This window comes from Mustela erminea, chromosome 19, assembly GCF_009829155.1.
Source record: "Mustela erminea isolate mMusErm1 chromosome 19, mMusErm1.Pri, whole genome shotgun sequence".
NCBI classification, from domain to species: Eukaryota; Metazoa; Chordata; class Mammalia; order Carnivora; family Mustelidae; genus Mustela; species Mustela erminea.
In genome coordinates this window covers 1,687,721-1,712,829 of record NC_045632.1, presented here as the reverse complement: position 1 = coordinate 1,712,829, position 25,109 = coordinate 1,687,721, and the positions used below count along the sequence as shown (strand labels likewise).

The window sequence follows — 25,109 nt, the reverse complement described above, 5'->3', positions numbered from 1 at the left end:
TGTTGTGTGTGTGTGTGGGGGGTTCCCATCAGACTTGGGGCTGGTGCCAGGTGTGCTCACTTTGGAACCCACAAAGCTATCAGTGGGTGTTTCCCAGGTCCCAGAGCAGCATTTCCTGCCACTGATATTTCCTGGGGGTCCAGGTCCCCTCTTGCCCTGTCACCCTCCGTTTCTCTTTTCTCCTCCCCAGAGAAGCAACACCAGCCCCAGGTGGCAGCCCAGAACCTGGCCCCAGTGGAGCACACAGACTCCTTGACTTTGAAATGTATCTCCCCAAGGGTATGATGATCCGGTGGTTTCGAATGTCGAGCTGATTCTGGAAGGGGTGGACCGGCGATCTCTGTGGATGGCAGGGCCCTCACCATTCCCACAGTCACGTCCAAGAACCTCTAGCACCTACCACTGGGAGACCAGTGCCCTCCTGGGGTCCAGGCTCAGTGGAGCCCTTGTGGTGGGTGTGGCCTGGGAGTATACACACACACACACACACACACACACACACCTGCTCCATTATGACAGACCCACCTCTGAGATCATCGTATCTCCCTCCCAACCATCCACTGGCTCGGCTGCTATTTATAGCTAAGAACGGGGGCAGTGTAGAGCAGGGCCTCTGGACTGACTGGATTCAAATCTGGGCTCTGCTCTTTCTGAGCTGGTGACCTTGGGCAAATTATTCCACTTTATTGTGCCTCGCCTCATCTGAAAAGTTTCCTCATCTGAAAAGTGGGAATTACAATAGTATTACCTCCGTGGGTCCTTGTGAGGATCAAAGTTAGTTCACTGAAGAACTCAGAGCACTGCCTGGCATGTGTGTACTGAGCTCTCGCAAGTTCATTCACCATGGTTTTTTATTTTTATTTTTATTTTTGAAGGTTTGGGGAGGCAGAGGGAGAGGAAGAGAGAGAACCTCAAGTTGGCTCCACGCTCAGCTCAGAGCCTGACATGGAGCTCAATCTCATGACCCAGAGATCATGACCTGAGCCAAAGTCAAGAGTACAACACTCAACTGACTGAGCTACCCAGGCCCTCCCACCATGTATTTATTTAATAGGCACTTACTGAGCCTGTATTATGTACCAAATTAAGGACTTGCAGACTCGTCCTACCTGAGGTTCAAGGTCAGATGGAGACCACAAGACTTCAATCTCCCAGCAATGCCAGACCTTAGAACACTAATATTTGAGGAACTGAGAGGACTTTAAGATATTCATTCTACAAAAAATAAAACCGAGGTTAAGAAAGAGGAAGGGCTCAACCAAGAGTTCATAGTGTTGGGAGAAAAGATGGGAACTTGAACCCAGCTTTCTCCCCGCTCTCTGTCTCTCCCCTTGAAAAACATGAGCTCCGCTGGATGCTGAAGTTTACTCTGTAGACAGTACAGCGAATGTAGCAGACAAGCATCCCTGTCCTCTTGGAGCTGACGTTCCACAGGGGCAGTGAGGGACACAGACACAACAGTGGTGGTGGGGCTGCTGTAAGAGCTGGTTCATTCATTCATTCATGCATTCATTAATTCATTGGAGAAACCCTCAGGTTGTGCACTGTGTGTCCCCCTCAACATGTGGAGCTTCCAGCCCTGAACCAAATGCACAATCTCTTGGTAGGGGATAGTGGTCCTTACTCTCCATAGTCTTCCAATTCAGGATGTTTTTCTCATGGTCCAGATGGCCCTGACACTCCCACCATGGCCTCTCCAGACCCAGATTTTGTGATTGGTTCCAACTTCACCCTAGTCTGCTTGGCTGACTCCCAGCCCCCTTAGTCAGTACATGTGGAACATCAGTGGGCTCTCCAGGCCTGATGGCTAGACCCTCTTTATCCCCAGTCTCTCCAGGGCACACTCAGAGGTCTATACCCATAAGGCCTCAAACTCTATTTCTAGCTTACACAGCAGTGCGGACGCCATCATCACTGTCTCAGGTATTGCTATGGTCTGAGTGTTTGTGTCCCCTGCAAATTCCAATGCTGAAATCCTAACCCCCATAGTGATGGTGTTGGGGAGGGGGGCTTTGGGAGGTGATGAGGTCATCAGGATGGAACCTCATGAATGGGATAAGTGCTTTTTATAAAAGAGGCTCCAGAGAGATCCCTAACCCCTTCCACCATGTGAGGACACAGTGAGAACCAGGAAGAGGGCCCTCTCTAGAACCTGGCCATGCTGGCCCCCTCCGGTACCATGAGATACCAATTTCTGTTGCTTGGAAGCTACCTAGTCTGTGTTTTCTTATAGCAGCTCATATGGACTAAGACAAGTATGATGCTAGGTTTGACGGTTACTGGTTAAAAATGAAATCCCCAAAATTAAAAATAAAGAAAGAAATCAAAAGAAAAATCATTCCCTGCCCCAGGACTTTATTGATGGAGAATTTATTGCATTTTCTTTTTAGGATTCTTTTTTTTTTTTTTTTAAGATTTTATTTACTTGACAGAGAGAGAGATCACAAGTAGGCAGAGAGACAGGCAGAGGGAGAGGGAGAGGCAGGCAGAGAGAGAGAGACGGGGAAGCAGGCTCCCTGCTGAGCAGAGAGCCCGATGCAGGGCTCGATCCCAGACCCTGAGATCATGACTTGAGCCGAAGGCAGAAGCCCAACCCATTAAATCACCCAGGCGCCCCTCTTTTTAGGATTCTTTTCTTGGCTGTACCACTACTCTATACATTCAACAAGATTTTTCTAACCCATGTTATGCAAAATAAGTTTTTATATTGTTAAACTGGCAAACAGACTCTTACTTGTAGGGGTTGCCTTTTAAATATATTGTATGCTACCTCTTCATATTTTAAATAACGTTCACAATAATTATAGAAAAAGTAAAGTATACAGGTGAGCAGGAAGGAGAAAAAAAAACTTGTCTACAGTTAAGCTTCCCGGAGACAATGATGTGGCTTCTCTAATTCCTTCATTTTAGTAACTACTTTTAATATATATATCTTAAACACCAATAGTACCACTCTTTTACCTGTTTTTAAACTTTAATCTTCTAATCTTTTATATCCTTCTATGTTAATATAGAGCCACATTAAATCCTACAGTTAGACTTTTTATTGAGCACACACTGTATACATATATATATAGATATATGTATATAGTATATATTGTATACACTGTATGTATTGTGAACATACACAAAGGGAATGTACTATGCATACTGTTTTGGAACCAGCTTTTTTAGTTTAACCGAATTTTGTGAATACTGATTTAGAACAACACACATCGATCTACAGTGTAACTTTTAATGACCACATGTATTTGCTTTAGGGATGTGGGGTAGCCAACTTGGCTAGTGTCCTGTGACAGAGCATATAGGCCCCTCCTATGGGCTTTGTCTGGTCTTTCTCTATTCATGTGACAAAATGTACCAAGTTTTGAAAGGGCCATTCCGGTCCTAAGACTCAAGGCCATTCTGCTTTACCACAAATTTTATGTTTATTCAGTGTTTTCAAATTTCCAGAAATACTCACCTCTAAGTGTCACACCACTTTGATCTCTTAAAGATACGTTTACGTTGTGTATCAACTATAACATTGTGTATCAACTATACTTCAGTAAAAAATGTAAAAAAAAAAAAAAAAAAAAGGCCATAATTACATAACATCTAGAAGAAACCGTGTCAGGTTCTAGGCCTCTGTCTTCTTTGTGGCATGCAGTTGACAGACATATACCGGGGAGGATTAGAACTTACCAGAAAGAGGGGCACCTGGGTGGCTCAGTGGGTTAAAGCCTCTGCCTTCGGCTCAGGTCATGATCTCAGGGTCCTGGGATCAAGCCTGACATAGAGCCTGACATCCGGCTCTGCACTCGGTGGGGGGCCTGCTTCTCCCTCGCCCTCTGCCTGTCTCTCTGCCTACTTGTGATCTCTGTCTGTCAAATAAATAAATAAAATCTTTTTAAAAAATAAAAAATAAAAAGAACTTACTAGAAAGAGGTTTCTCTTATTTCTAGATCAGGAGTTTCCTGTTCACCCTGTGGGTTTATTGGGAAAGAGCTGGGGCATCTCAGACTTCTTTTAGTGTCAGCTGGTCTTGGAGTCTCTCTCTTTAGAAGGGAGGGGCCCTAATTCCTAGCTAGGATTGGGGAAGGTAGCCAGGATTGTGATGGGCAGATTGGAGATGCAGAGTCCAGAGACTAGAGGCTGGCACAGTTTCTCAGGTGAGTTTCACAGGCCATGTCGTTAAGGTGAGGCAGTGGGATAGAGAGAAAGGGACAGAGAACAGAGTTCATTAAAACGTGGAACCCACAGGATTCGGTGACTGATGGGGTGTTGGAGGTGAGTTATGGTAGGGAGGGCATCCAGGAGGTTGTCCAGATGTTTGAATTTTGGAGAGAAGGAAAGAAATTGGAGGGAGAGGGGCCTGCTTACCCTGACTGAGGAATCGGGCGTCTGTCCCACACCTGGAGGAGGCTGAAGCATTTCTGAGTTGTGGGAGTCAGACAGAAAGCTCCTTCTGTGCGTAGGGCTGACCAAAGTTTCATTTTGTTTCTTTTTCTTTTTCCTTTTCCGTTTCCTTTCCTTCTTTCCCTCTCTTTCTGCAGTGAGGGCAAGGATTTTATTAATAAATGATACTGATTAATTAGTCTCTATATAAAAAAACCGATTTGCATCTCTACCTCACTGCACACAAAATTTTCAATTCCAGATATGCATCTAAATGTGAAAGATGAAACAGGTAGCGACTTCTTTCTAGACATGTCTCCTGAAGCAAGGGAAACAAAAGCAAAACTAAACTTTTGGGACTTCATCAGAGTGTTGTGTAATGTTTCTTACTTCTGGCCAATAATTTCCTTTAAGGCTTCTTATTTTTCGGGGAGGTGGAGCTGTCGTCCACATTATAATAGGCTTCAAGACCCTGCCTGGAGGTGCCAAATCCTTCCGAAGCCCAGAGGAGAAACTGAATTGTAGAGGTCAGCTATTTCAGCAGATTTGGGGTTATTTGCATAGTTAAATAGAGGATTGCAATCATTCCCCGATCACTTTGGTTTTTAAAAAAAGCATTAGAGGTTTTCACGATGTGTAGGACTTACCATGTGGGTTAATAGACTACCTCCATAACCTTTATTCCACCAATTAAGACTTGTTAGGATGAAGATCACCCCCTTCCATACCGTGGGTTGCCCCATAGAAACCATGGCTTGTGTGGCCCAGTTCCAGAGTGGAATTGCATTTAAAAATTCACGGTCCAAATAGAAATTCCAGGCTTCAGTCCCCTCTCTCAAAGGACATACAGGAGTATGAACATGGTCTTTGGCACCTTTGGCCAATGTCCTGTCATCCTTTTGTCTCTAACATCCCACCATTCCTAGGAGACTCTTGATTTCCCACGACAGAGCTCTCCCTCTCCCTCACCCATGCTTCCCTGTGCCCACCACCTCCCCCAGATGGAGTTTCATTGGCTGGCTTAATTATGGAAGACCGGGAACTCTTCTTCCCTGTTGTTGGATAGGAGCCAGGTAACTTACAAAATTGTTGATGCATGATCATAAGGTGAACTTAAAGCATCCTGTAGGCAATAAGGAAGATCTGAAGCATTTTGCTATCTAATTGGTGGTGCCCCAGGTTCTAGAGGTCACGATTCAGAGGTACAGATTGTTATGGTCACGATTCAGAGGTACAGATTGTTATGGTGAAGAAGGGGGTAAGACTGGGAGGGTGCTGCTGAGTTATCCTGGTGGCCAGGGGTGAATATATCTCAGCTGGAGACACTTCTGGGAAAGTTTCCTCCTTTGAACTGTGGCTGAGAAGTGATGTGTCCATTCCTATGATGCCTGTGGGCCTTGTGAGCTCAATAAAATATCTAAGTGTCTATGGGCTAATCTTTTGTCTGTTTTCTCTGTTGTCCTAGAAATTTACAGTCATGGCAACAAGTATGGTATAGTGGTCCTACTGGTGCAGGTTGATGTGTGTGTGTGAATGTGTATGTGTGTAGAGGTTCTCAGTTATGGATTTTCTCCATCTTATCTTTGAGATGTTGGGATTGTATCACCTGGGCCCTTGTATAAGAGATCCTTTCCCTTCTCATTTATACTTCTCCTGCGTTTCCTGCACCATGGGTCCAATAAGTCAATGATACAAAATCGAGTTTCCCAGGGGCTCCAAGAGGACTCAGCTCTATGACCCTGGAGACTTTCCCCTCTGAGACTCAGTTTATCTATACAGAAGGGAACTAGACAGAAATCTCTTTTTAAGTGGAGTAATAAGGTTAAGTAGATTCCTTCTCAAAAGTGAGTTTTACGGGCGCCTGGGTGGCTCAGTGGGTTAAGCCACTGCCTTCGGCTCAGGTCATGATCTCAGGGTCCTGGGATGGAGCCCCGCATCGGACTTTCTGCTCAGCAGGGAGCTTGCTTCCTCCTCTCTCTCTGCCTGCCTCTCTGCCTACTTGTGTTCTCTCTCTGTCAAATAAATAAATAAAATCTTTAAAAAAAATAAAAGTGAGTTTTACAAGTTTTACTATCCTTTAAGACAAAGGACAAAAGCCCTATAAACTCTTAAGTTTCTAAAAGATCAGGGTTCTAATCCCAAGGTAAGCAATTGAAATAAACATTTCCAGTGGTGACGGAACAGGATATCATGTGGGAGGCATTCAGCTGCAAAACCCATAATTGTTACTTTACAAGGTGCCCTAGGCTTATTTCATGGTTCAGTGAAATCCTTCTGTCCATTCCTCCACCCTGAGTTTATTGAATATCCTCCCCAGAATTCTACCTCATAGCCTCAAGATGGCTGCCTCAGCTCTAGATATCCGGCCCTCACACCACATCACAGTCATAAGCAGACTAGAAGCACACACCCCGATCTGTGAATATGTTACAAATGTGTGGATATGTTGCTTTCCATAGCAAGAGGAACTTTGCAGATGTAATTAGGGTTACATACAAGATAGGCAGGAAGCCTTAATTATCTAGTTGGGCCCAGTCAAACAACACAGTCCTTCAAAGCAGAGAACTTGCTCCAGCTGAGAGCCGTAGAGAGACATGGCAGGAAGAGAAGCCAGAGAGATTCCAGGCATGAGAGAGAATTGTCCTGTGCAGCCCTCCAATGCAGAGCCTTGGTGCTAGGACTGGTGGGAGACCTCAGGAGCCAAGGGTGGCCCGTAGCTGCATCACCAGCAAGGGAACAGGGACCTCAGTCTTAGCTCCAGGAAACTGGGTTTTGCCAATACCCTGAGTGATCTCGCGAGTGGATTCTTCCCACTCACAAGGGGCCCAGCCAGAGGGACACCTTGATGTCAGCGGTAAAACTTGCAGAACCAGCCTGGACTTCTGACCCGCAGAACTGTGACATAATCAATTTATGTTGTTTTAAACAGCCGAGTTTGTGGTGACTTGTTATGATCTGTTATGGCAGCAATAGGGAACTCATGCAGTTATTTATTTATCTGATAGTGAGCCTGAAGAAGCAGAATCCACGCTGAGCAAGGTGCACATGGGGCTCGATCTCAGGACCCTGAGATCATGACCGGAGCCGAGGCAGACACTTCGCAGACTGAGCACCCCCTCCACCCCGAACAGTGACCCACACAGTGTTTAGATACAGGAAGCAGGGAATGGCTCTTTGGGACCCTGCCTCCGTTTTTTCCGAAGTGAATAAATTCCCAGGAGCCTCCAGACCCAGGCTTGATTCACCTCATTACTTCCTTCGAGCTGTTGCTTGAGGCCAGGTGAGTCTCCCAGGGTTGTCCTCCGTCCGGCATGTCTGTCCAGCACGCTGACCCCTTGCCCTGAGCCCTCATATCAGCAGCACTTTCTAACGTCGTACGAGATTCGGTTATTTAATCACATGTCCTGTGCATTGTCTGTTCCCTCTGCCTATCCTTGCATAAAAGGTGATCTGTTTCCTTTACTGGTGTGCTCTAAGCACTTAAAACAGTACCTGGCACATAGTAGGGCCAGGTAAATCTTTGCTGAGTGAACTGGGCGGGGGAGGGGGGCCGCGATAGGGAGGCAGTATGGGTTGGGAGGGCAGTCCGTCGAGGCCACGCCTGGAAGACACAGCCTTGAGCCTTGAGCAGGAGGCTGGCAGGTGACGGTGTGGGGGCAGGAGGGCCCTGGGTTTATTTTCACCTGTCAGAAACAAAGCGAGAGTTGTACCACAGGGAGGAGCCCAGGAAGTTCCTCTTTCTTGTCCGGGCAGGAGAACACAGACCCTGCCCTGGGGAGGGTGGGGAGGGGAATTTGGAAGAGAAAACTCCCCTCCTGTGTGAAGGGGCAGATTTGGGAAGTCCACTCCAGTGGCGGCTCTCTCCTCTTGCGGGGAGCGGAGGTCAGGGAGAGGGGAGAACCTTGGGATGGGAGCGGGACTGAGCAGAGGAATCAGGAGGGAAGCCCAGCTGAGGAGTGGGTGCACGGTCAGAAGACCCAGAAATCCCGGGAAGGGCAGGATGGATAGATAGAGGCCTTGGATGCAAGGTGCGCCCGGCACAGGGAGCCACGGACTGTGGGAGTGTGGTGGGCTGATGTGGCCACAGGCGTTGATCCATCTGGGTGTTCAGAGGAAATGAGGCTGGGGTTAGCCAGAAGCCACATTAGGACCTTGGAAGGCAGGACAGATGGAGGTTAAGAGCCAGGGAGACCAGAATCTATGGCCCGATAGGCCCCGTGACCACAGGCAAGTCATCTCCCTTCTCTGAGCTTTGGTGTTCTTAACTACAAGACGGAGATGATCCCCTCTAACCTACTTGACTTTTCATTTGTCTTTTTTAAATAAAGATTTTATTTATGAGAGAGAGAGAGCGCGCGCGCACGCGCGCGCATATGGGGGGGAGGGGCAGAGGCAGAGAGAGAAGCAGGCTCCCTGCTGAGCAGGGAGCCCCACCCAGGGCTGGATCCCTGGACCTGAGATTGTGACCTGGGCAGAAGGCAGACGCTTAACCTCCTGAGTCACCCAGGCGCCTGACTTCATTTTTCTGTAGCTTGTATCACTTCTTGATATTTCACATAACTTACCTGTTTATCATGCTCATTGTTTATTGTCTCTCTCCGCCCTGGAACTGGGTTTTCTGTCCATTTCATCCAGAGCACCTACAGCAGACACAGGAGGTGCTCGGGACATGTGTGTTGAGTGACTGAGTGAGCACACACTTGCTCCCCAGAGCTGCTCTCACCACAGTCACAACACCTAGTGGAGAGTTGCACGTACTGTACTGAATGTACTGAATGCTTACTCTGTGCTGGGCACCTTCCCAGCATCAAATCAGCTCGTTCTCACGGACGTCTTGTTTGTCCGGGTCTGGAGATGGGACCAGGAGGCTCACGGGCTTTCACGTTCCCGCCCAATCTCAGCTGGGGCGTGAACTCCGCCACCGCCTCCCAGTCACAGCCACAGACCCTCGGAAGAGCCAAAGCCATTCTCACCCCGTGTTAGAGCGGAGGAGAGCAGTCACAAGGGGGCGGAGTGACATGCCCAGGCCACGCGGCTGGCGGGTGGAGGGACCAGCATCCGCATCCCTGCGGGTCGTCTCCAGAGCCAGTTTGCTCGGCCGCCTGCGTCCCTGGAGTGGACACTTGGAGACTGCCTGTGGCATGAAGGAGACCCAGGCGGGCAGCAAGCTGGGGCAGCTGGGGGACCGAGCTCTCCTCCTTCTGATGCCAAGGTGCCTCTCTTGCCCTCGGTAATCATTTTCGAGTCTTCTCAGCTTCACCTGGAACCACTCACCTCTCACTTCCTCTATTCTGGCCCCTGAACTTCCCTCTGGACCTCAGACGCTGCAGTCTCCTGCATGCTGCCCCCTCTGCCCACCAGGCTCTCGCCTGACCCTCTCCTGCATCTTCCAGGTCTCTGGCTCGATGTCCTCTCCTCCAGGAAGTCCTCCCTGACCTCCAGCTGGGCCAGGCGCCTCCTCTGGGCTCCCCCAGCCCAGCCCTGTGCCTGCTGGCTTGGCACTGACTGGGGACAGTTCTGTGAGCTCGTGCTGGCAGGGCTAGGGATGTCTTGGTCACTACTGTGTCCCCAACACTACTCAGCACAGGGATCAGCACAGAAGAGGAGCCCAGGGAATATCTGTTAATGAGTGACAGAGTGAATGGATACATGGGTTGATGGTTGTTAATAGTTGTTCTCTAACTGGTTGATTCCATTCGATCTTCTTGGTCTAGGTTCTCCTAGACCAAGACCAAGACCAAAGACCAACAGCTTGTCTTGCCCATAGAGAATTTAAAAAAAAAAAAAAAAAAAAAGCAACTCTCCTATATTGAATCTTTTTGAGTCCACGGGTCTCAGCTCAGATGTCTGCTCCTCCAGGAAGCCCTCCGTGCACCTTCCTCCCAGGTGGGGTCAAGCAACCCCTGGGGTTCTCCCAACCCAGCTCGCTCTGCACTTCTTGCTTTTTCTTCATGACCAGTATCATTTCAGATCACTTAGTATTTCCAGGCTGCTCATGGTGACCTTGGCACCGAGCCTGATTGTATTATGCTGTCAATAGGAGCTGCCCCGTTATTAGTTTGTTATCATTACTATTGGTTATCATTACCTCGGTCCCTGGTCTCCTTAACTCTGATGTTCTCCAGTTGTCCCTCCCTGGCACCCCCTCTCCCTGGATTGCTCCTGCATCCTGCCAAAGAGATGGGGACGGGGGTGAGAAGGAGGGTGACATTGTTCTCAAGGGGACTCAGGGCCAAAAGTCAGGGATTTCTTTCTCCTTTTCCACTTTGGTGGAAACCCAGAATGTGTGGGGTTCTTGTTCTCTGTGTGCACAGAGGAAGGAAAGAGAGCCCTGGGGGTGTGGGGGGGTGGGTCCAAAGTTCCTCCCTGCGGGGCCACCACCCATGTCTGTCCCGGGAGCCACTGTCATCACAGTGAGGTTGCCACAGGGCACAGGGGAAGCAGAGGATGCTGGAGGCGTGCAGGTGGAGTGAAGACAGCGCCTGCCTGTGCAAGCCGGAGCACACCGGGCAGGTGCCGGGACCCAGGGGGCTTGCTGACTTACGGGGCCACCAGTGGGCGGGAATCCTGCTTTCCATATATCCTAGGGGCCCACTGCTCCCTTCAGAGGGGCCTGGGGACGGTGTGTGTGTGTGTGTGCGCGTGCCCGCTTGCACGCGCACAAAAGAGACACAGAGAACTAGAAACACACACACACACACACACACAGAAATATAGATAAATACAAAAGAGATTGGCAAAGGTAGAGAGAGACCAGAGATAATGACATACAGACAGGAAGAGATGGAGTCAGAACCACAGAACCAGAGACTTAAAGAGAACTAGGGGACAGAGAAGCAGAATGTGATTATGACAGGAGAAACTGTAGCAGAGGGAAGAACAGGGAGGGACACATAGGAGAGAAGGAGACAGAGGACAGACAGAGACAGCAAGACCAGTGTACAAACACACAGAGAAATAGATTCAGGGGAGTTGTAGAGACGGACCCAGAGCGAGAGGTAGGGAAAGAGCTGGAACATGGCCCTCAGACAGGAGAAGACGGGCAGAGGGAGGATATGCGGGCCCCGAGTGGCCAGGTCACACCTCAGTCAGGACAGGAGTAAGGACACTGATGCTTAGACTCTTGGAGGCAAAAGGAAGAAACTAGACTATTTTGATAAGGGATAGGTAAAGCATGTTGGAGGCAAAGAAATGAATTTGCAGTGTGTGGTGTGCAAAACTCAGCCCTGCTTTGCTGTGTGGCCCTGAGATGGGCCCTTCCCCCTGACTGACCTGGCGGGCTGCGGGGGCTCCGGAGTCCCCTGAGGGGCAGGGAGTTCAGTTCCTCCTGTGCACAGAAGGCAGGACCCTGTGGGGAGGAGCCTGGGGGGAAGAGGCCGGCTGTCTGCAGAGGAAGGTGTGTTTCAGATGGGTGATGAGACCCACTGTTCATGCTTTCACTCATAATATTTCTTTTATCCTTACAATAGTTGTACAAAATGGAAACTATTATTACTCCATTTTACAGATGGGGAAACTGAGACTTACAGAGGGGACATGACTTGCCAAAAAAAAAAAAAAAAGACAAAGCTGGGATTCACCGGCAGGCAGTCAGGCTTTGAGCCTGTGGACTTAACCTCTAGCAATATTACAGGCAGAAAATACAAAAATGGAAATGATTGTAATAATAGTGACTGAGCACTTACTCTGAACTGTGTCAAGCACATCCATCTGATAGCTCATCAAACCTCCCAACACCTGATGAACTAAGTTCTCCCCGTTTTGCTGTTGAAGAAATTGGGGCTCACAAAGAGAGCCTCTTGCCCAGTAGTTTTTCCATATATCCTAAGGTCCCATGCCCTTAACCACTGACTGAGCAGGGAATGGGGCAGGCCTCGGGCCAGCGTGGGGTCCAGGGAGGGCTGGAGAGAGAAACCTGGCTCAATGAATTGGGCTGAGGGGAGGGGTGGGGGGTGTCAAGGTCAGCTGCACAGGAGCACGGCAACCGGGAGGGGGTGTTGTGGGGGATCCCCACTCAGGCTCACGATGTCTTCAAGTGTGAATGTAGATTGGCCAACTGGAAAACCAACAACTCTTGCTATCTGGTTCCCTTTTCCTCCCAGAGCGAGGGAAATCTCTGCCTGAGGGCAAGTCTGCGGAAGTACAGAAGGTCAATCCCTGCCCCCACCCCCCACCCGATAATAGAAGTTCCTGTTTATCCTGGATACGCTCTCTGCTCATCCCTGACGGGAAGAATGATGCAGTGGTAGAACAGCCTTTAGGTGCTGGCTGGCCAGGTTCAAGTTTGCCACTTAACTGTAACGGTCTTGGAAAGTGACTCCACCTCTCTGAGCATCTCTTTCACTCTTGCAGAATGAAGAGACAGACCATGGATTTCCTGCGCAGTGAGCATCACTGGAGCACAGTGACCCTGGGCGGCCCCATTACAGCGCACCGGTGATTATTACCACAACACACAACCCTGGGCTGCAGGTGACGTTATGTCCATTCTGCAGCTGGACAAATTGAGACTCAAGAAGATTAAAAACACGCCACAAGTCACATGGTCAGTCAGTAGTGGCTAGGAGTCAGGCCTCTCGGGGTGAAGTGCCATGTCCATGACCTAGACCTTCCTCTACGAAGACCATAACCGGACACTCCCAAGACACCTTCTCTGAACGTCTCTTCTCTCTTCCCCACCAGCCTCGCTTTTGACCATGTGGAGTCTGCCAGCCGCAGCCCAGTTCACCACCGGTGCCAACCCACTGACCATTACCCAAGGTGAGAAGGATGTTGTTCCGTCTACGTCCTGGACACCCTGGGCACCCCAGACTCAGTGGAAGATTCAGAGACGTGGGCAGAGAAAACAAAGCTATCATTCTGATCCCTGTCTTCATACCTAAAGCACCCATCAGGATTCTGTGCCCCAAATCCCAACAGGACAAATCTGATTGGCCCAGCCAGGGTCTGACAACAACCGGTCAGATCTGTCGTACTCAGGGCAGCGGGGAGGGGTGGACTGTGCTTGGCATGGTTGTGGTGGGGAAGGGCGGCTTAGAAGTGGGCAGTGGGATCTGGCCGGCATCCCAGTTACAAGCGTGGTTCTCCTTACAGCTGGTGTTAATGGACCCACTGTCGTATCCCAGATCCTTCTGCTTTATTCCTACAGCCCCCTTTAATGAGGCTCAGAGAGGGGAAGTAAGTCGCCCATGATCATACTTAAAATGAGCAGTAGATCTAGCATCTGAGTCTAGGCCTTGACCTCGTTTGTCTTTTGGCAATTCCAGTCCAGTCTCTCTGGGTCCCTCTGTGGCTACGTTTTGTCTGGTCCTCCTCCGTCTGGGTCTATGCCTCTGCCTCCTCTCCCTTTCTCCCTGTGCAGAACTACTGTCCAGGCCCACCATTCTGATCAGCCAGGCCGTTGCCATAGAACAGAGAGAAGAGGTGACCCTCTACTGCGACACCAAGGACGCCAACGTTACCATCCGTTGGTTCTCCAGCGATCTCCCCCTCATGTTCCATGAGCGCATGCTGCTGTCCACAGACCGCAAGACCCTCACCATCCTGCCTGTGCAGTGGGAGGACTACGTGCCTTACAGATGCCAGGCTCAGGGTTTCCACCAGGCCTAGAGCAGTGATCCTGTCCTCCTGACTGTGCACTGTGAGTCCCTTTCCATTCTCCCCAGCCCTCATGGACACCCCCTATCTCGGTGATTTCATTCAGTCTCACAGCTCCAGATACCATCAAATGTGGACTTGTCTACCCTTGAACTCCAGACGTGTTGCTAACTGATGTCTCTGCTTGGACTCTACTGTGAACATCCAGGTTAAGAGATCTAAAACTAAGTTCCTTACCCTTCAGATGTTTGCTACAAAATCTTGTCTGGGTAGGGGCAAGGAAAGAGCATTTGCTGGCACGCTTTAGATGTGTCTTACAATCCCGCTTCACCCAGGGATCAGGCCGACGTTTCATTTCCATTAGACTCCGGCACCTCCTTTGTAACTGACCCAGAGCTTGGGTGGAAAGAAGAGAAATAGTAGTATTTATTGATTCCTGAGGTCTAAGAGAGCCATTGCTGATGAGATCACTCCTGCTACGGTCGTTCTTGTCCTCCTGGATGGTCCTGACCCATTTGAGATCAAGGTGGATTCTGGTGTATCCAGCGGTGGGGGGGAGTGGTTGAGGTGACAGAGGGCTCCACTGGGACCTTCTCTGTGGAAACACCCTCTCACCCACCTCCTGACTATTCCTGGTTTTTCCACAATAATTCCACCCCATCTTCCTCCAAGAGAACGGCCACCATCCAGGCTGTGTCCATGGAACACGAAGGCATGTACAGGTGCCTGGTGTCCAACAGTGCCACCCACCTGCTCTGCATGGCTGCTCTTCCAAGTCCGAGTCCTTGGTGAGTCTCTTTTTCCTGTTCCTCTCCTTTGCTCCTCTGAGAAGCAGAGCTACACCAATATCCCAGAGGTTGGGGAGGACTCAGAAGAGTGGGGATTTCCTGCGTGGCTGGTGGCAGAATGGGGCTCTGACCACGGGAAAGGACCTGGCTCCGGGCTTGGCCCATCTTCCACAAGACCCTGTTGGCTGTCTGTGGGTTGTGTCCATTCTTCGATTCTCTGAAAGTCACCGCAGGGGCTGATTCTCTATATATAACAAACACGCAGTATTCACACATCTCAGCACACAAATAATGACCACATATGCACAGCACACTCACATACATGCACAACACACACAAGACACGTGTAATTCACACACAGTGAGTACACACAACACTACCAATATACAACATACATGCAAAGTACACACAACATGCACGCAACAGGGGCGCCTGGGTGGCTCAGCGGGTTAAGTCACTGCCTTCAGCTCAGGTGATGATCCCAGGGTCCTAGGATCGAGTCCCACATCGGGCTCCCTGCTCAGTGAGGAGCCTGCTTCTCCCCCAACTCCCCACCCCCGCTTCTGCCTGCCTCTCTGCCTACTTGTGATCTCTGTCAAATAAATAAATAAAATCTTTAAAAACAAACAAACAAACAAAACCCAACATGCACGCAACAGATGCATATAACACACAGTACATATCACAGCATAGACCTGCGTCATGTGCTCACAGGGTTCACACCAGCACCCAACACGTACAAGCAATACACTCACACATATACACAACCCATCTGCTACACACAGGATATACTCACATAAAACACAGATATCCATACCTCACACAGAACATGTACACAACCAACAATACTGCAAACACACAACACACTCTCATGTCAATCATGTATACACACAATATAGAACATACAACACACACATTACAACACACACATTACAGTCACTCACCGTCTTCACATACAACGCAGGAAATACACTACATATTGTACATTCAGTGCCCTCAGCACGTGTACACAACTGATACACATTACACATACTATACATACTATACATACATAGTTTATACATACTACGCACACAACGTAGTCATACACAAAGCATACAGAACATCATACAATTCACATGCGTTAACACACACAATACCACATACAACATACACTCCCAGGCAGAAAATATATACACACACAACACACTCACAGAGTGAATATGTACAATACCTCATAGTCACAGAACATACATACACAACACACACATACAACAGACACAAACTTACACACATGACATGTCCACATACCACACACCATACCCACAAAACCCATAACATTCTCACATAGTCACACAGTACACACTCGTACCTCCCGTATAATATAGTCATAGGCAAAGAACACACACACCCCACCCACAACACATACACACACATCCCTGGAAAGCCCTATGGCATGTGCCTGGTGTTGGGCGGGCAGAAAGAAAGGGCTACTTAAGATGGCGAAAGTCCCCGCCACAAAACCTGAGCTTGGACAGGAGAACAAAGACCCAAGCAGGAATCTGAGACCCCCTGCCCCGGGCTCCAGTGGACCAATGGGACCCCGACGAGCAGGCGAAATATCCAAATAAGGGAAACTTGCCAAAAGACCCCTGAACTCCCCTCGAGGCCGCTTAAAAGCCCCCTCCTCCCTGCCTTGGGCGCGACTTCTGCCACTCTGCTTTCCAGAGTCGAGGAACCTCGCCCGAGGCGGCCCACCTCCTCCTGGCGCAACTTTCCTGGCTCCCCTTCTCCTGAGCCCTGAAACTCCGCCGGAGAGCGTTTTCAATAAATCTTGCCTCGCACCTACTTTGCCTCGTGTTGTGTTTATCTCGCCGGAAAAAGTTTACACCTGGAAGGGTCCCTGACCCCCACCTTATGTCTCTCTGTGTTTCCAGAAATGCTGCCCAAGCCTCACATTGTGTCCGCAAGCCTGACTCCCGTGGAAAATGCCAGCTCCGTGACGCTGACCTGCCAGACCTCCCGCAAGGTGACTGCAGTCCTGTGGTTCCTGAGGAGCCAGGCCCTCCGGCCGAGCGAGCACCTGATGCTGTGCCGGCAACCGGAGCCTGGTCCGCGGCCTCCAGCGAGACGACACGGCCCTATGGGTGCGAGGTCTGGAGCCTGGTCCGCGGCCTCCAGCGAGACGACACGGGGCCTATGGGTGCGAGGTCTGGAGCCGGGACGGCCAGGCGCGAAGGGAGCCCCTCACGCTCACCATCAGCTGCGAGTCACCCAGGCTGGACCTCGTCCTCCTTGCTCCCTCCCTCCCTCCCTTTCAGTTGTTCCCTCTAACCATTCCTTCCACAGTTATTGAATCCCTGCTCTGTGCCAGCCGTGTCTGGGCACAGGCGGGGCATCTTTCTTTGTGGGGCTTGCATTCTAGTGGGAAGACACGCCCTGAACAGCTAAGCGAGGGAGAGGCAGGTGAGCAGAACCACGAGGCAGCAAGAGGGCCAGGGGAAGCTGGGAGGGGCGGGTGTTGCCGTCTTAGTCAGGTGGGGCAGTCAGGGGAGGCCTCCCTGAGGAGGCGGTACTCACGCAGGACGCTGTGGGCAGCTAAGGGAAGACAGCGCCGGGGGAGGGAGCCGCATGCGAGATGGGCAGTGCGCAGTGGGCGCAGGAACCCAAGGAGGCCAAGGTAACCGGACAGAATTAGGGGGAGGACAGAACAGGAGAGGGGGCAGATCCTGCAGGGCCCCGTGAACCATGGCGAGGGCCTGGAAGCAACAAGAGGCTCTGAGTGGAGGGAGGAGAGGTTCAGACTTAGGTTTTCACAGGGTATCCTGGGCCCTTGTCTATGGGGTGGAAGCAGGTGTTGTGTTTGTTTGGGTCCTTGGAGAGACAGACCCCAAGGTCGGATTAAAGTGGTGACCCATGCAAGGAATGCTCCCTGCAGAAATGTAGGGAGGGGGCCTTGTCCCGCCCTGAGCAAGCAGGGGAGGGGGAGGGAGAGAAGGTTGGATGGAAGTGTGGAGACCACACTGAGGAACACCATCAAGGCTGTCTGGGAGCCCCGAATCTCCCAGGAAGGGGCCTGCCTCATTTTCCCCAACACCTTCAGGTACAGGTCAGGTGCAGCCCATGAGAGGGCCGGCAGTGGATTTCAGGGGCTGGGCACTTGGTTATAGAAACTCAGGCTGTCAGAAGTCTGCAAGGCGCCTTCTCAGGGTGGCCACAGTTGTCCGTCAGGGGAATGAGAAGGGGTCGGACCACGGGACCATGGATGCATTTTGAATCTAGAACTCAGGATTTGCTGCTGTTGACACCAGTGGAAAGAGAAAGGCACTGACTGCAAGGATTTTTGCCTGAGCTCTTCAAACGGTGTAGTGGCCACGAGCTGAAGCGGAGAAGAGGCACCTGCAGGGAGAGAAAGTAGGGTCCGCATGTATACGTGTTACATGTATATATACTCCGCATGGATACGTGTTAGGTACCTGGGCACGTGGAGGGGGGGCTCCCATACACTGCTGCTCTCTTCTCCCCTTCCCTCTTCGGTCATGAAGCCCAAAAGTGCTCTTCTGTTCTCCCTCTCTGCTGAGCAAATGTGGGGTGCTTGCCGAGTAACAGCCGTGACTGTTGGAGCTCCCAGCCTACCTGGGGTGGGGAGGTCGATAATCAGGCCAAGAAAAGTAGTGTCAAGAGGACTGCCATGGGACGGCAGGATTTGGGGAACCCAAGGAGGCCCCACCGGTCTGGGGCATGTGGGAAGGCTCACTGTGAGAGGTGGTGTCCACCATGAGATCCAGAAGACGAGTAAGTCGCTACGTGGAGCAGAGTCCTGGAAGAGCATTCCAGAGAAGGAAGAGAATGTGCGAAGGCTCTTACTTAAGAGGAAACATGATAAAGATGGAACATCCGAGAAGGATCTTATTTCTGAATTGGGAGGGGAGAGGCGTGGAGAGGGGAGAAGTAGGGCCAGAGGGGTCTGGATTGTGAATGAGCTGGTCAGCCATGGCCTTGGCCTTGAAGGCACTGGGGAGCCATGGAGGGTTCTAAGCAGGGAAGGGATAGTGTCAAGTTTGTACTTAGGGAGCCCTCTGGCTGTTGTGTGGAGGATTCGACACCAGGATGGGAAGACCCTGAGGGATCCTGGTGGCCATGGGGTTCAGATGGGGAGAATATCCAAGGATACGAGGAGGGGATGAGGACAGGATTTTCCTCCTCTTCCGGAGTGTCCCAACTAGAAACTCTTGGCATCCTTCTCTGCAGTAGTTCACGTTAACTTAAGTAAGACAAAGACTCAACTCTTAGCTTGCATGAGAAACTCAACGGCCATTTCATTTGTTTCCTTCACGTGCATGGGAGGAGAGCCAAGTGCCATGATCTCCTTCCGGCTTCAGGAAGGAACTCCGCAGGAATCTCTACTTTGGAGAATAGAAGGATGGAGATTTAAATATTGCAACAGGCCCATTTGCTTGTCAGTAAGAAAGTCCACCAGAATGATAAAGTTTTTGCAAGTGTGGGGCTATGCTCTCGGGACACAACAATCTGGGAAGCCTGGATGCGCTGCGAGGCTCCTTGGTGAGCGCTCGCTTTTGCGAGAGCCGGGGGGGGGGGGGTTGTTTTTTATTTGGATGTTTTGCACTGGGTTTCTCCCTTCCATGTGGTGGACTACAGGCTGCCTGCTTGGCAGCTAAGGAGGGAAAGGGAACATCTTGCTGAGACTCCTTTCAATGGCAGTTAGAAGAGCCTTCGTTCTCCAGACTACAGCCTAGAATTGTTAGAATCGAGAAGTGGGGGCAAGGGGAGGGGTCTAGCTTCCAGCGTGGAAGCAGAGTGGGCAGAACAGGAAAACTCCCTGGCAGGTGATGTTTGGCTTTGCACACAGATGGTCCAGATCGAGTGGACATCACCAGCAGGGCGTTGTCTGGGGCGGTCAGCACTATCCAAGCAGAGCTCAACTCCAGCCTGACCCTGCAGCGTCAGGCAGAGTCCCAGCCAGGCGCTAAGTTTCACTGGACCCTTGAGCACTCCACCGCTGTGTAAGTGGGGAAGCAGCTAATCATTGAGGCCCTAACCTGGGAATACGAGGGCATCTACAACTGCACGGCCTCCAACCCAGTGACGCACCTGGCCCGCTCTGCCTCCGTCCTGGTCAGAGTGGCAGGTGAGTGCGTCCATGCCCCCCTCCCCCCCATGCCATCTTCTAGTGTAACAACAGTGTAACATGGGCCAGGTTCCCAGTCTGGAGCTGCCAAAGCCCAGCCTCTAATGCTCGGGACCCAGAACCTCTCCGTCCCGGCTGTGGGCCCTGGAAAACCCTCCAGGCTGCTCCGAGTCTCGGTTTTCCTACCTGGAAATGGGGGTTGTGATGCGTTATCTTCCAGAGTTGTTTAGAAGGACAATGAGTCAGGGAGATAGCCAATGAGTGAAGGAGTGAACTGGTAGGAATTATATTAATTATAGGAATTATATAGATTTTTTTAAAAAAAGATTTTATTTATTTGACAGAGAGAGAGATCACAAGTAGGCAGAAAGGCAGGCAGAGAGAGAGGGAGAAGCAGGCTCCCCACTGAGCACAGAGCCCAGTGCTCGATCCCAGGACCCTGAGATCATGACCTGAGCCGAAGGCAGAGGCTCAACTCACTGAGCACCACCCCCATGCCCCTAATTATAGGAATTGTATTAATAACAGCTGGGTGTGACTAGCAGCAAGTACCTGTATTTTTATCTTGAGTTCTTGAGAGGGCAACACAGTGTCAGAGTTTTGTATCCCAGCTCTAATGCTTATTGGCTGTGTGACCTTGGGCATGCTGCTTAACCTCTCTGAACCTCTGATTCCTTGTGCGTAAAATAAACATAACAACTGTGCTTATATCAGAGGGTCATTCAATATTAACCAACATTGGTAAGGTTTTTATGGCAGTGCCTGGCATATTGCGTTTGTTAAACAAATAAAATTATTCTTTATTGAGCCTAAACCACATGCCTGAAACAAGCCTTTCCATACACAGTATCAGCAAGCCCTTCGTGGGTGCCCCCTGCCAGCCAGTTCTGAGGTAGGCCTGTGGGCACCTCCATTGTGTAGGAGAGCCTGAGACCCATCCTAGGGTTTGAAACCAGGCTGGCCACCTCAGGAGTCAGGTTCTCAGTTGTCACCGAGAGGAGGACCTATGCACCATCCCCAAACTACCTTACTGAATCTTCAAAACAACCCTCTGGTCTTGTGAAGACCCTTTGATGAATGGAGAAACTGAGGCTCAGAGGAGGAAGCAGTGAGTATGGTTGATGGTCACGGGACTGTTGCAGGATTTGAACAAGGTCACATAGGAAGGGCTCTTGGAGCCTAGAGCCTGGTGGAGGACAGCATCTCTCACCATCGTCAGATCATGTCGCAGCCTCTTACCGAGTACTGACTGTGTCCGGCGCGGAGCTCTTAATCCCCTCGAAGCCTAGAGGGTTATGAATGGCTATGCTTGTTTGACACAGAAAGAAAGGCTCAGAGAGTGAAACTAAGAACCCCCGAGGCCCCCTGGAGGCCCCCTCCTGCCCCACCAAAGCAGAGAGCCCCTTCCTCTCCCCCACCCCCCATCCTCACGGCTGCCTTCCTAATCCCTGTGGCTGGACTTCACCCCTTGGGGAAGGCTTTTGGGCAGAAGCTGGAAGGGCAAACACAGGCCCACGTTAATGATTACAGCTGCCATTTATTAATCAATCACCCGTGGTGTGGCCGGCATCCACAGTCACCACCTCATTTCCTCTTCGCATCATTACTGGGCCTCATCACTTTGCAGATGAGGAAATGGGACTCAGAAGGGGATGTCACTTGCCCGTGGTCCCAGGGCCCCAGAGAGTCAAAGGTGACTCAGGTATGAAAAAGGAGGGGGAGGGTGCCTAGGTGGCTCAGTGGGTTAAGCCACTGCCTTTGGCTTGGGTCATGATCCCAGGGTCCTGGGATCAGGTCCCGCATCAGGCTCTTTGCTCAGCAGGGAGCCTGCTTCCCTCTCTCTCTCTCTCTCTGCCTGCCTCTCTGTCTACTTGTGATCTCTGTCTGTCAAATAAATAAATAAAATCTTTAAAAGAAAAAAGAAAAAGGAGGGGGGAAAGGGGGGGTAGCCAGCTTTCTGATTTTCAAAACCCTTTCCTCTGAAAGCTGTATTTGACCCATTATCCCAAGCAGTATTGTCATCCCACCAACATTTACTGATCACTTTTCATGGGTCTAAATATTGTCCTATCTGGGGCACGTTGAACATTCCATATTTTGAACATGAATACTCTTCTGTTGAGTCTTTTTACCAAACACTGACACTGTTATCCCTGTTTTGCAGAGGAGACAGCTGAGGCACAGAGAGGTTAAGCAGCTTGGTCAAGGTCACACAGCGGAGATGTGAATAGGCCATTTGACTCCAGAAATGATGCTATTAATACCACAAAATGCTGCCTCCCAGTGACTGATAAACACCTGTTTATCAAGTGACAGTGGAGACAAAGCCACAGCTTGGGAATGAGGACAAGGGCAGGCAAGAGGGTGTGTCAGACCAGGGTCCTGATTCTTTCTCCTTGCCCAGGTCCCAGGTCTTCCCTGTCTGCAAGAGTCATTGCTGGCATTGCCCTTGGGATCCTGACTCTCATTTCCCTATCCACAGGGCTGGACTATTTCCTCTGCAACGGAAACGCCAGATGGTAATGCTGCGGGCCAAAGTGTTGCTGACCATGGTGCTGAGCTGTGTCTGTAGCAACTGGGGAACTCAGGGGGGTTGGGACATTGCCCAAGGATGGATGTGGGATACGGGTAGGGCCTGTGAAGATGGCAAGGACTGGAGGCAAAAGAATGGGGGATTTGGGGTTTCAGGTTCTCAAGCAAAAAAGTGGAGGACCCCATCGAGGAGGGAACAACACCCACCTCTGCAGAGTACTGTTCTAGTAAGTGACTTCATCATTGATGTTCAGGGCAGCAGCGGGGTCTGGGGAAGGGGCTGGTACCAGGAGTCTGGGCCTCTGCTCCCAGCTTTGCCACTAGTGATCATGGATAAGATTGGAGCCAAGAACCCTGAGGAGGTCTCCCCTGTTCCAACAGCCACAGCAAAAAAATAGGATATTCTCTCCTTTTCACTTTCAGAAAACTTTCCCAGTTGATTGCTGTAGGCAGAGAGAATCAGTCACAACATTCATCCCTGCTGAACCTAGAGTCAGCCTTATAACCCACATCAGCACGGTGCTTCACGCACCCTCTACTGATGCATGGGAGCTGACTAAAAGCAAAATGAAACATCTTTGACATCTCTGGGCTGGGATTCCGGAAGGAAGCCCTCCCCCCTGAAATGGAAGAGACTGTCCAATCCAGCTCAGTTTCACAGAAAGGAGATCCACGCCCGGGAAGAAGAAAGGATAAACCCATGCTCCAGAGGCCCACTAGGGCTAGGTCTTAGATTTCTATCCTCGGCCACCTCATCAAAGAGCCTTATCTAACCCAGAATTAGATTTCCTGGTCAAGTTCACTGGAGCTGTGCTGGGGAGCCCTGGGGAGGATGGAAGGAAGGTTTCTGCCACTACCTTTCTGAGGATAGGAGTGACGTGGAGAAACAACCCCTTCCTTCACATCTCTTCCCATCTCCAGACCCAGGCTGGCATTCCCTTTCTCTAGACTGGCCGAGACCCATGTATGCCAACTTACCTGAACCTGAAGGACAGGTTGGAGTCAAAAAGGTAAGCAGTGCTCCAGAGGGACCCTCCCTGCTTCCCTGACCATCTGGTCCTTCCCCAGGCCAGGAGGGCTGTTCCAGTCCCACCTCTTGGGTTGGGGAGTGAGGTGTGTTCTCCTGATACCTAGGACTGGCTTGAGTCTTTATGAATCTCCTCCCCTGCCTTCTCTGGGGATCCCAAGGTCTTCCCTGGCTTCCCATCTCTTCTTGTCTTCTTGCCCTTCACTATGACAATGCCTAGCCTGAACTCCTCTGAGAATCAGGAGGGATGTACCTGCCTCTGAGGCCAAAGCTGTTCCTGAGAATTTCTGGGACTGGTCCCCATCCCAAACCCTTGACCTCTTCACTACTTTCTTTTCCCCCAGGTACTACCCCCAGAACCCCCAGAGCAGTTTTATGAGGTAATGTGGGATCTGCTGAGTGTGATTTTAAAAAGCTGCTGCGGAAATACGATCTGAGAATGTTGTGTTTGACAAGTCTGAGAAACCACCCTGTAGACTCTTCATTGTGCATTGCAAGGCCAGAGATGGAGAGAAAGTGGCCCGAGGCCTCGGACGCAGCTGGGCCAGATTCTAGGTCTCTGGCTCCTACTGGGTTCCTTTTCCCTCCAGGGCTCTGAATTGGATTGCAGACAAGGTGGCACTAGCTAGCAGGCACTGGGGTGCGAAGCAGTTTGGGAGTAGAGGTTGCAAAGGGAGCCAGGTGAAAAGACAGAGTTCTAGATCTAGATCAGGGGCAGGGCCCTGGGTCCTAAACTTACATCCACTTCTGATTCTTTGTAAGGACTTGGTGAAAACTATTCCTCTCTGGGGTCGCTGAAGAATGCAGGCTGGCACTTTCTAGCCACTGTGATTTTAAGGCAGTCTGTGCTTGTGGTTCCTAACTGACCTCTCCATTCCCCTGCAGAAAGATCTACCATCAGCACCCCCCAGGAACTATTCCCACAGCCCCAGAAAACCCCTGCCCAAAGTTGCTGTGGATCCATCAGTCCCCACTCTCCCAAAAGGAAATATAGAGTCAAAGTATGAGGTGATTTTCTGCCACCCTGAATCTTCAGACAGATGGGACAGCAGTCACCATCCTGCCTCTTCCTCCCTGCTGAAAAGTCTGTAGGATAAACTCTCAAGAGAGTTTTCCCTTCGTTATTTTTTGGTTCCATCCCATTCATTCTATCCTACCACGTTCTGCTTCGTTTCATTCTGTTTCTTTCCAGTCCACTTGATTTTACTCCGTTCCGTGTTTCTATCACATTTATTTCCACCCCACCTATTAGAAGGTGGAGGAGGGGCAGGAGTGTGTCCCCCAAATTGAGAAGGCACTCAGACCGGAAGACACAGCAGCTGCCTCAGTACTGTTTACGTAGAGTTTCCTTCAGAGTAACTTCCCGACGGGATCAGAGGGATGGGCAGGCAGCAGAGCAGTAATTCTCCACGGAGTCCGGATCTCAGTCCGCAGATTTCATAGAGTGAAGTCACAGGGTTTAATGCCTAATAGACCTCCTGCCGCCACCTGTGCGCCAGAAGGGGTGCAGGTGGGGAAGAAACTAGGTCATTTCTACCAGCTATCCAAACAGCTTTGGGGAAGACCAGAACACACCCTTCCTATTCGGTCTCCGTCTTCTGCTCGTCCTACCTGCCGTTTCCTGTTCCCATCCACTCTTTCCTCTTCCGTCCCTTCTCCG

The 25,109-nt window shown here is 50.6% G+C and overlaps 1 protein-coding gene across 1 annotated transcript; it reads left to right on the top strand.

The window, feature by feature from the left end:
• The first annotated feature begins 247 nt into the window (after window positions 1-247).
• CEACAM20 (CEA cell adhesion molecule 20) lies at window positions 248-24,443 on the top strand. Its single transcript, XM_032326061.1, is given in 11 exon segments — window positions 248-279; window positions 13,060-13,209; window positions 13,739-14,017; window positions 14,475-14,524; window positions 14,527-14,749; window positions 16,679-16,832; window positions 16,834-17,006; window positions 19,612-19,890; window positions 22,295-22,409; window positions 23,794-23,829; window positions 24,335-24,443. Coding segments are annotated over 11 exon segments (1,584 nt in total). The 5' UTR covers window positions 248-263.
• Window positions 24,444-25,109: the final 666 nt, after the last annotated feature.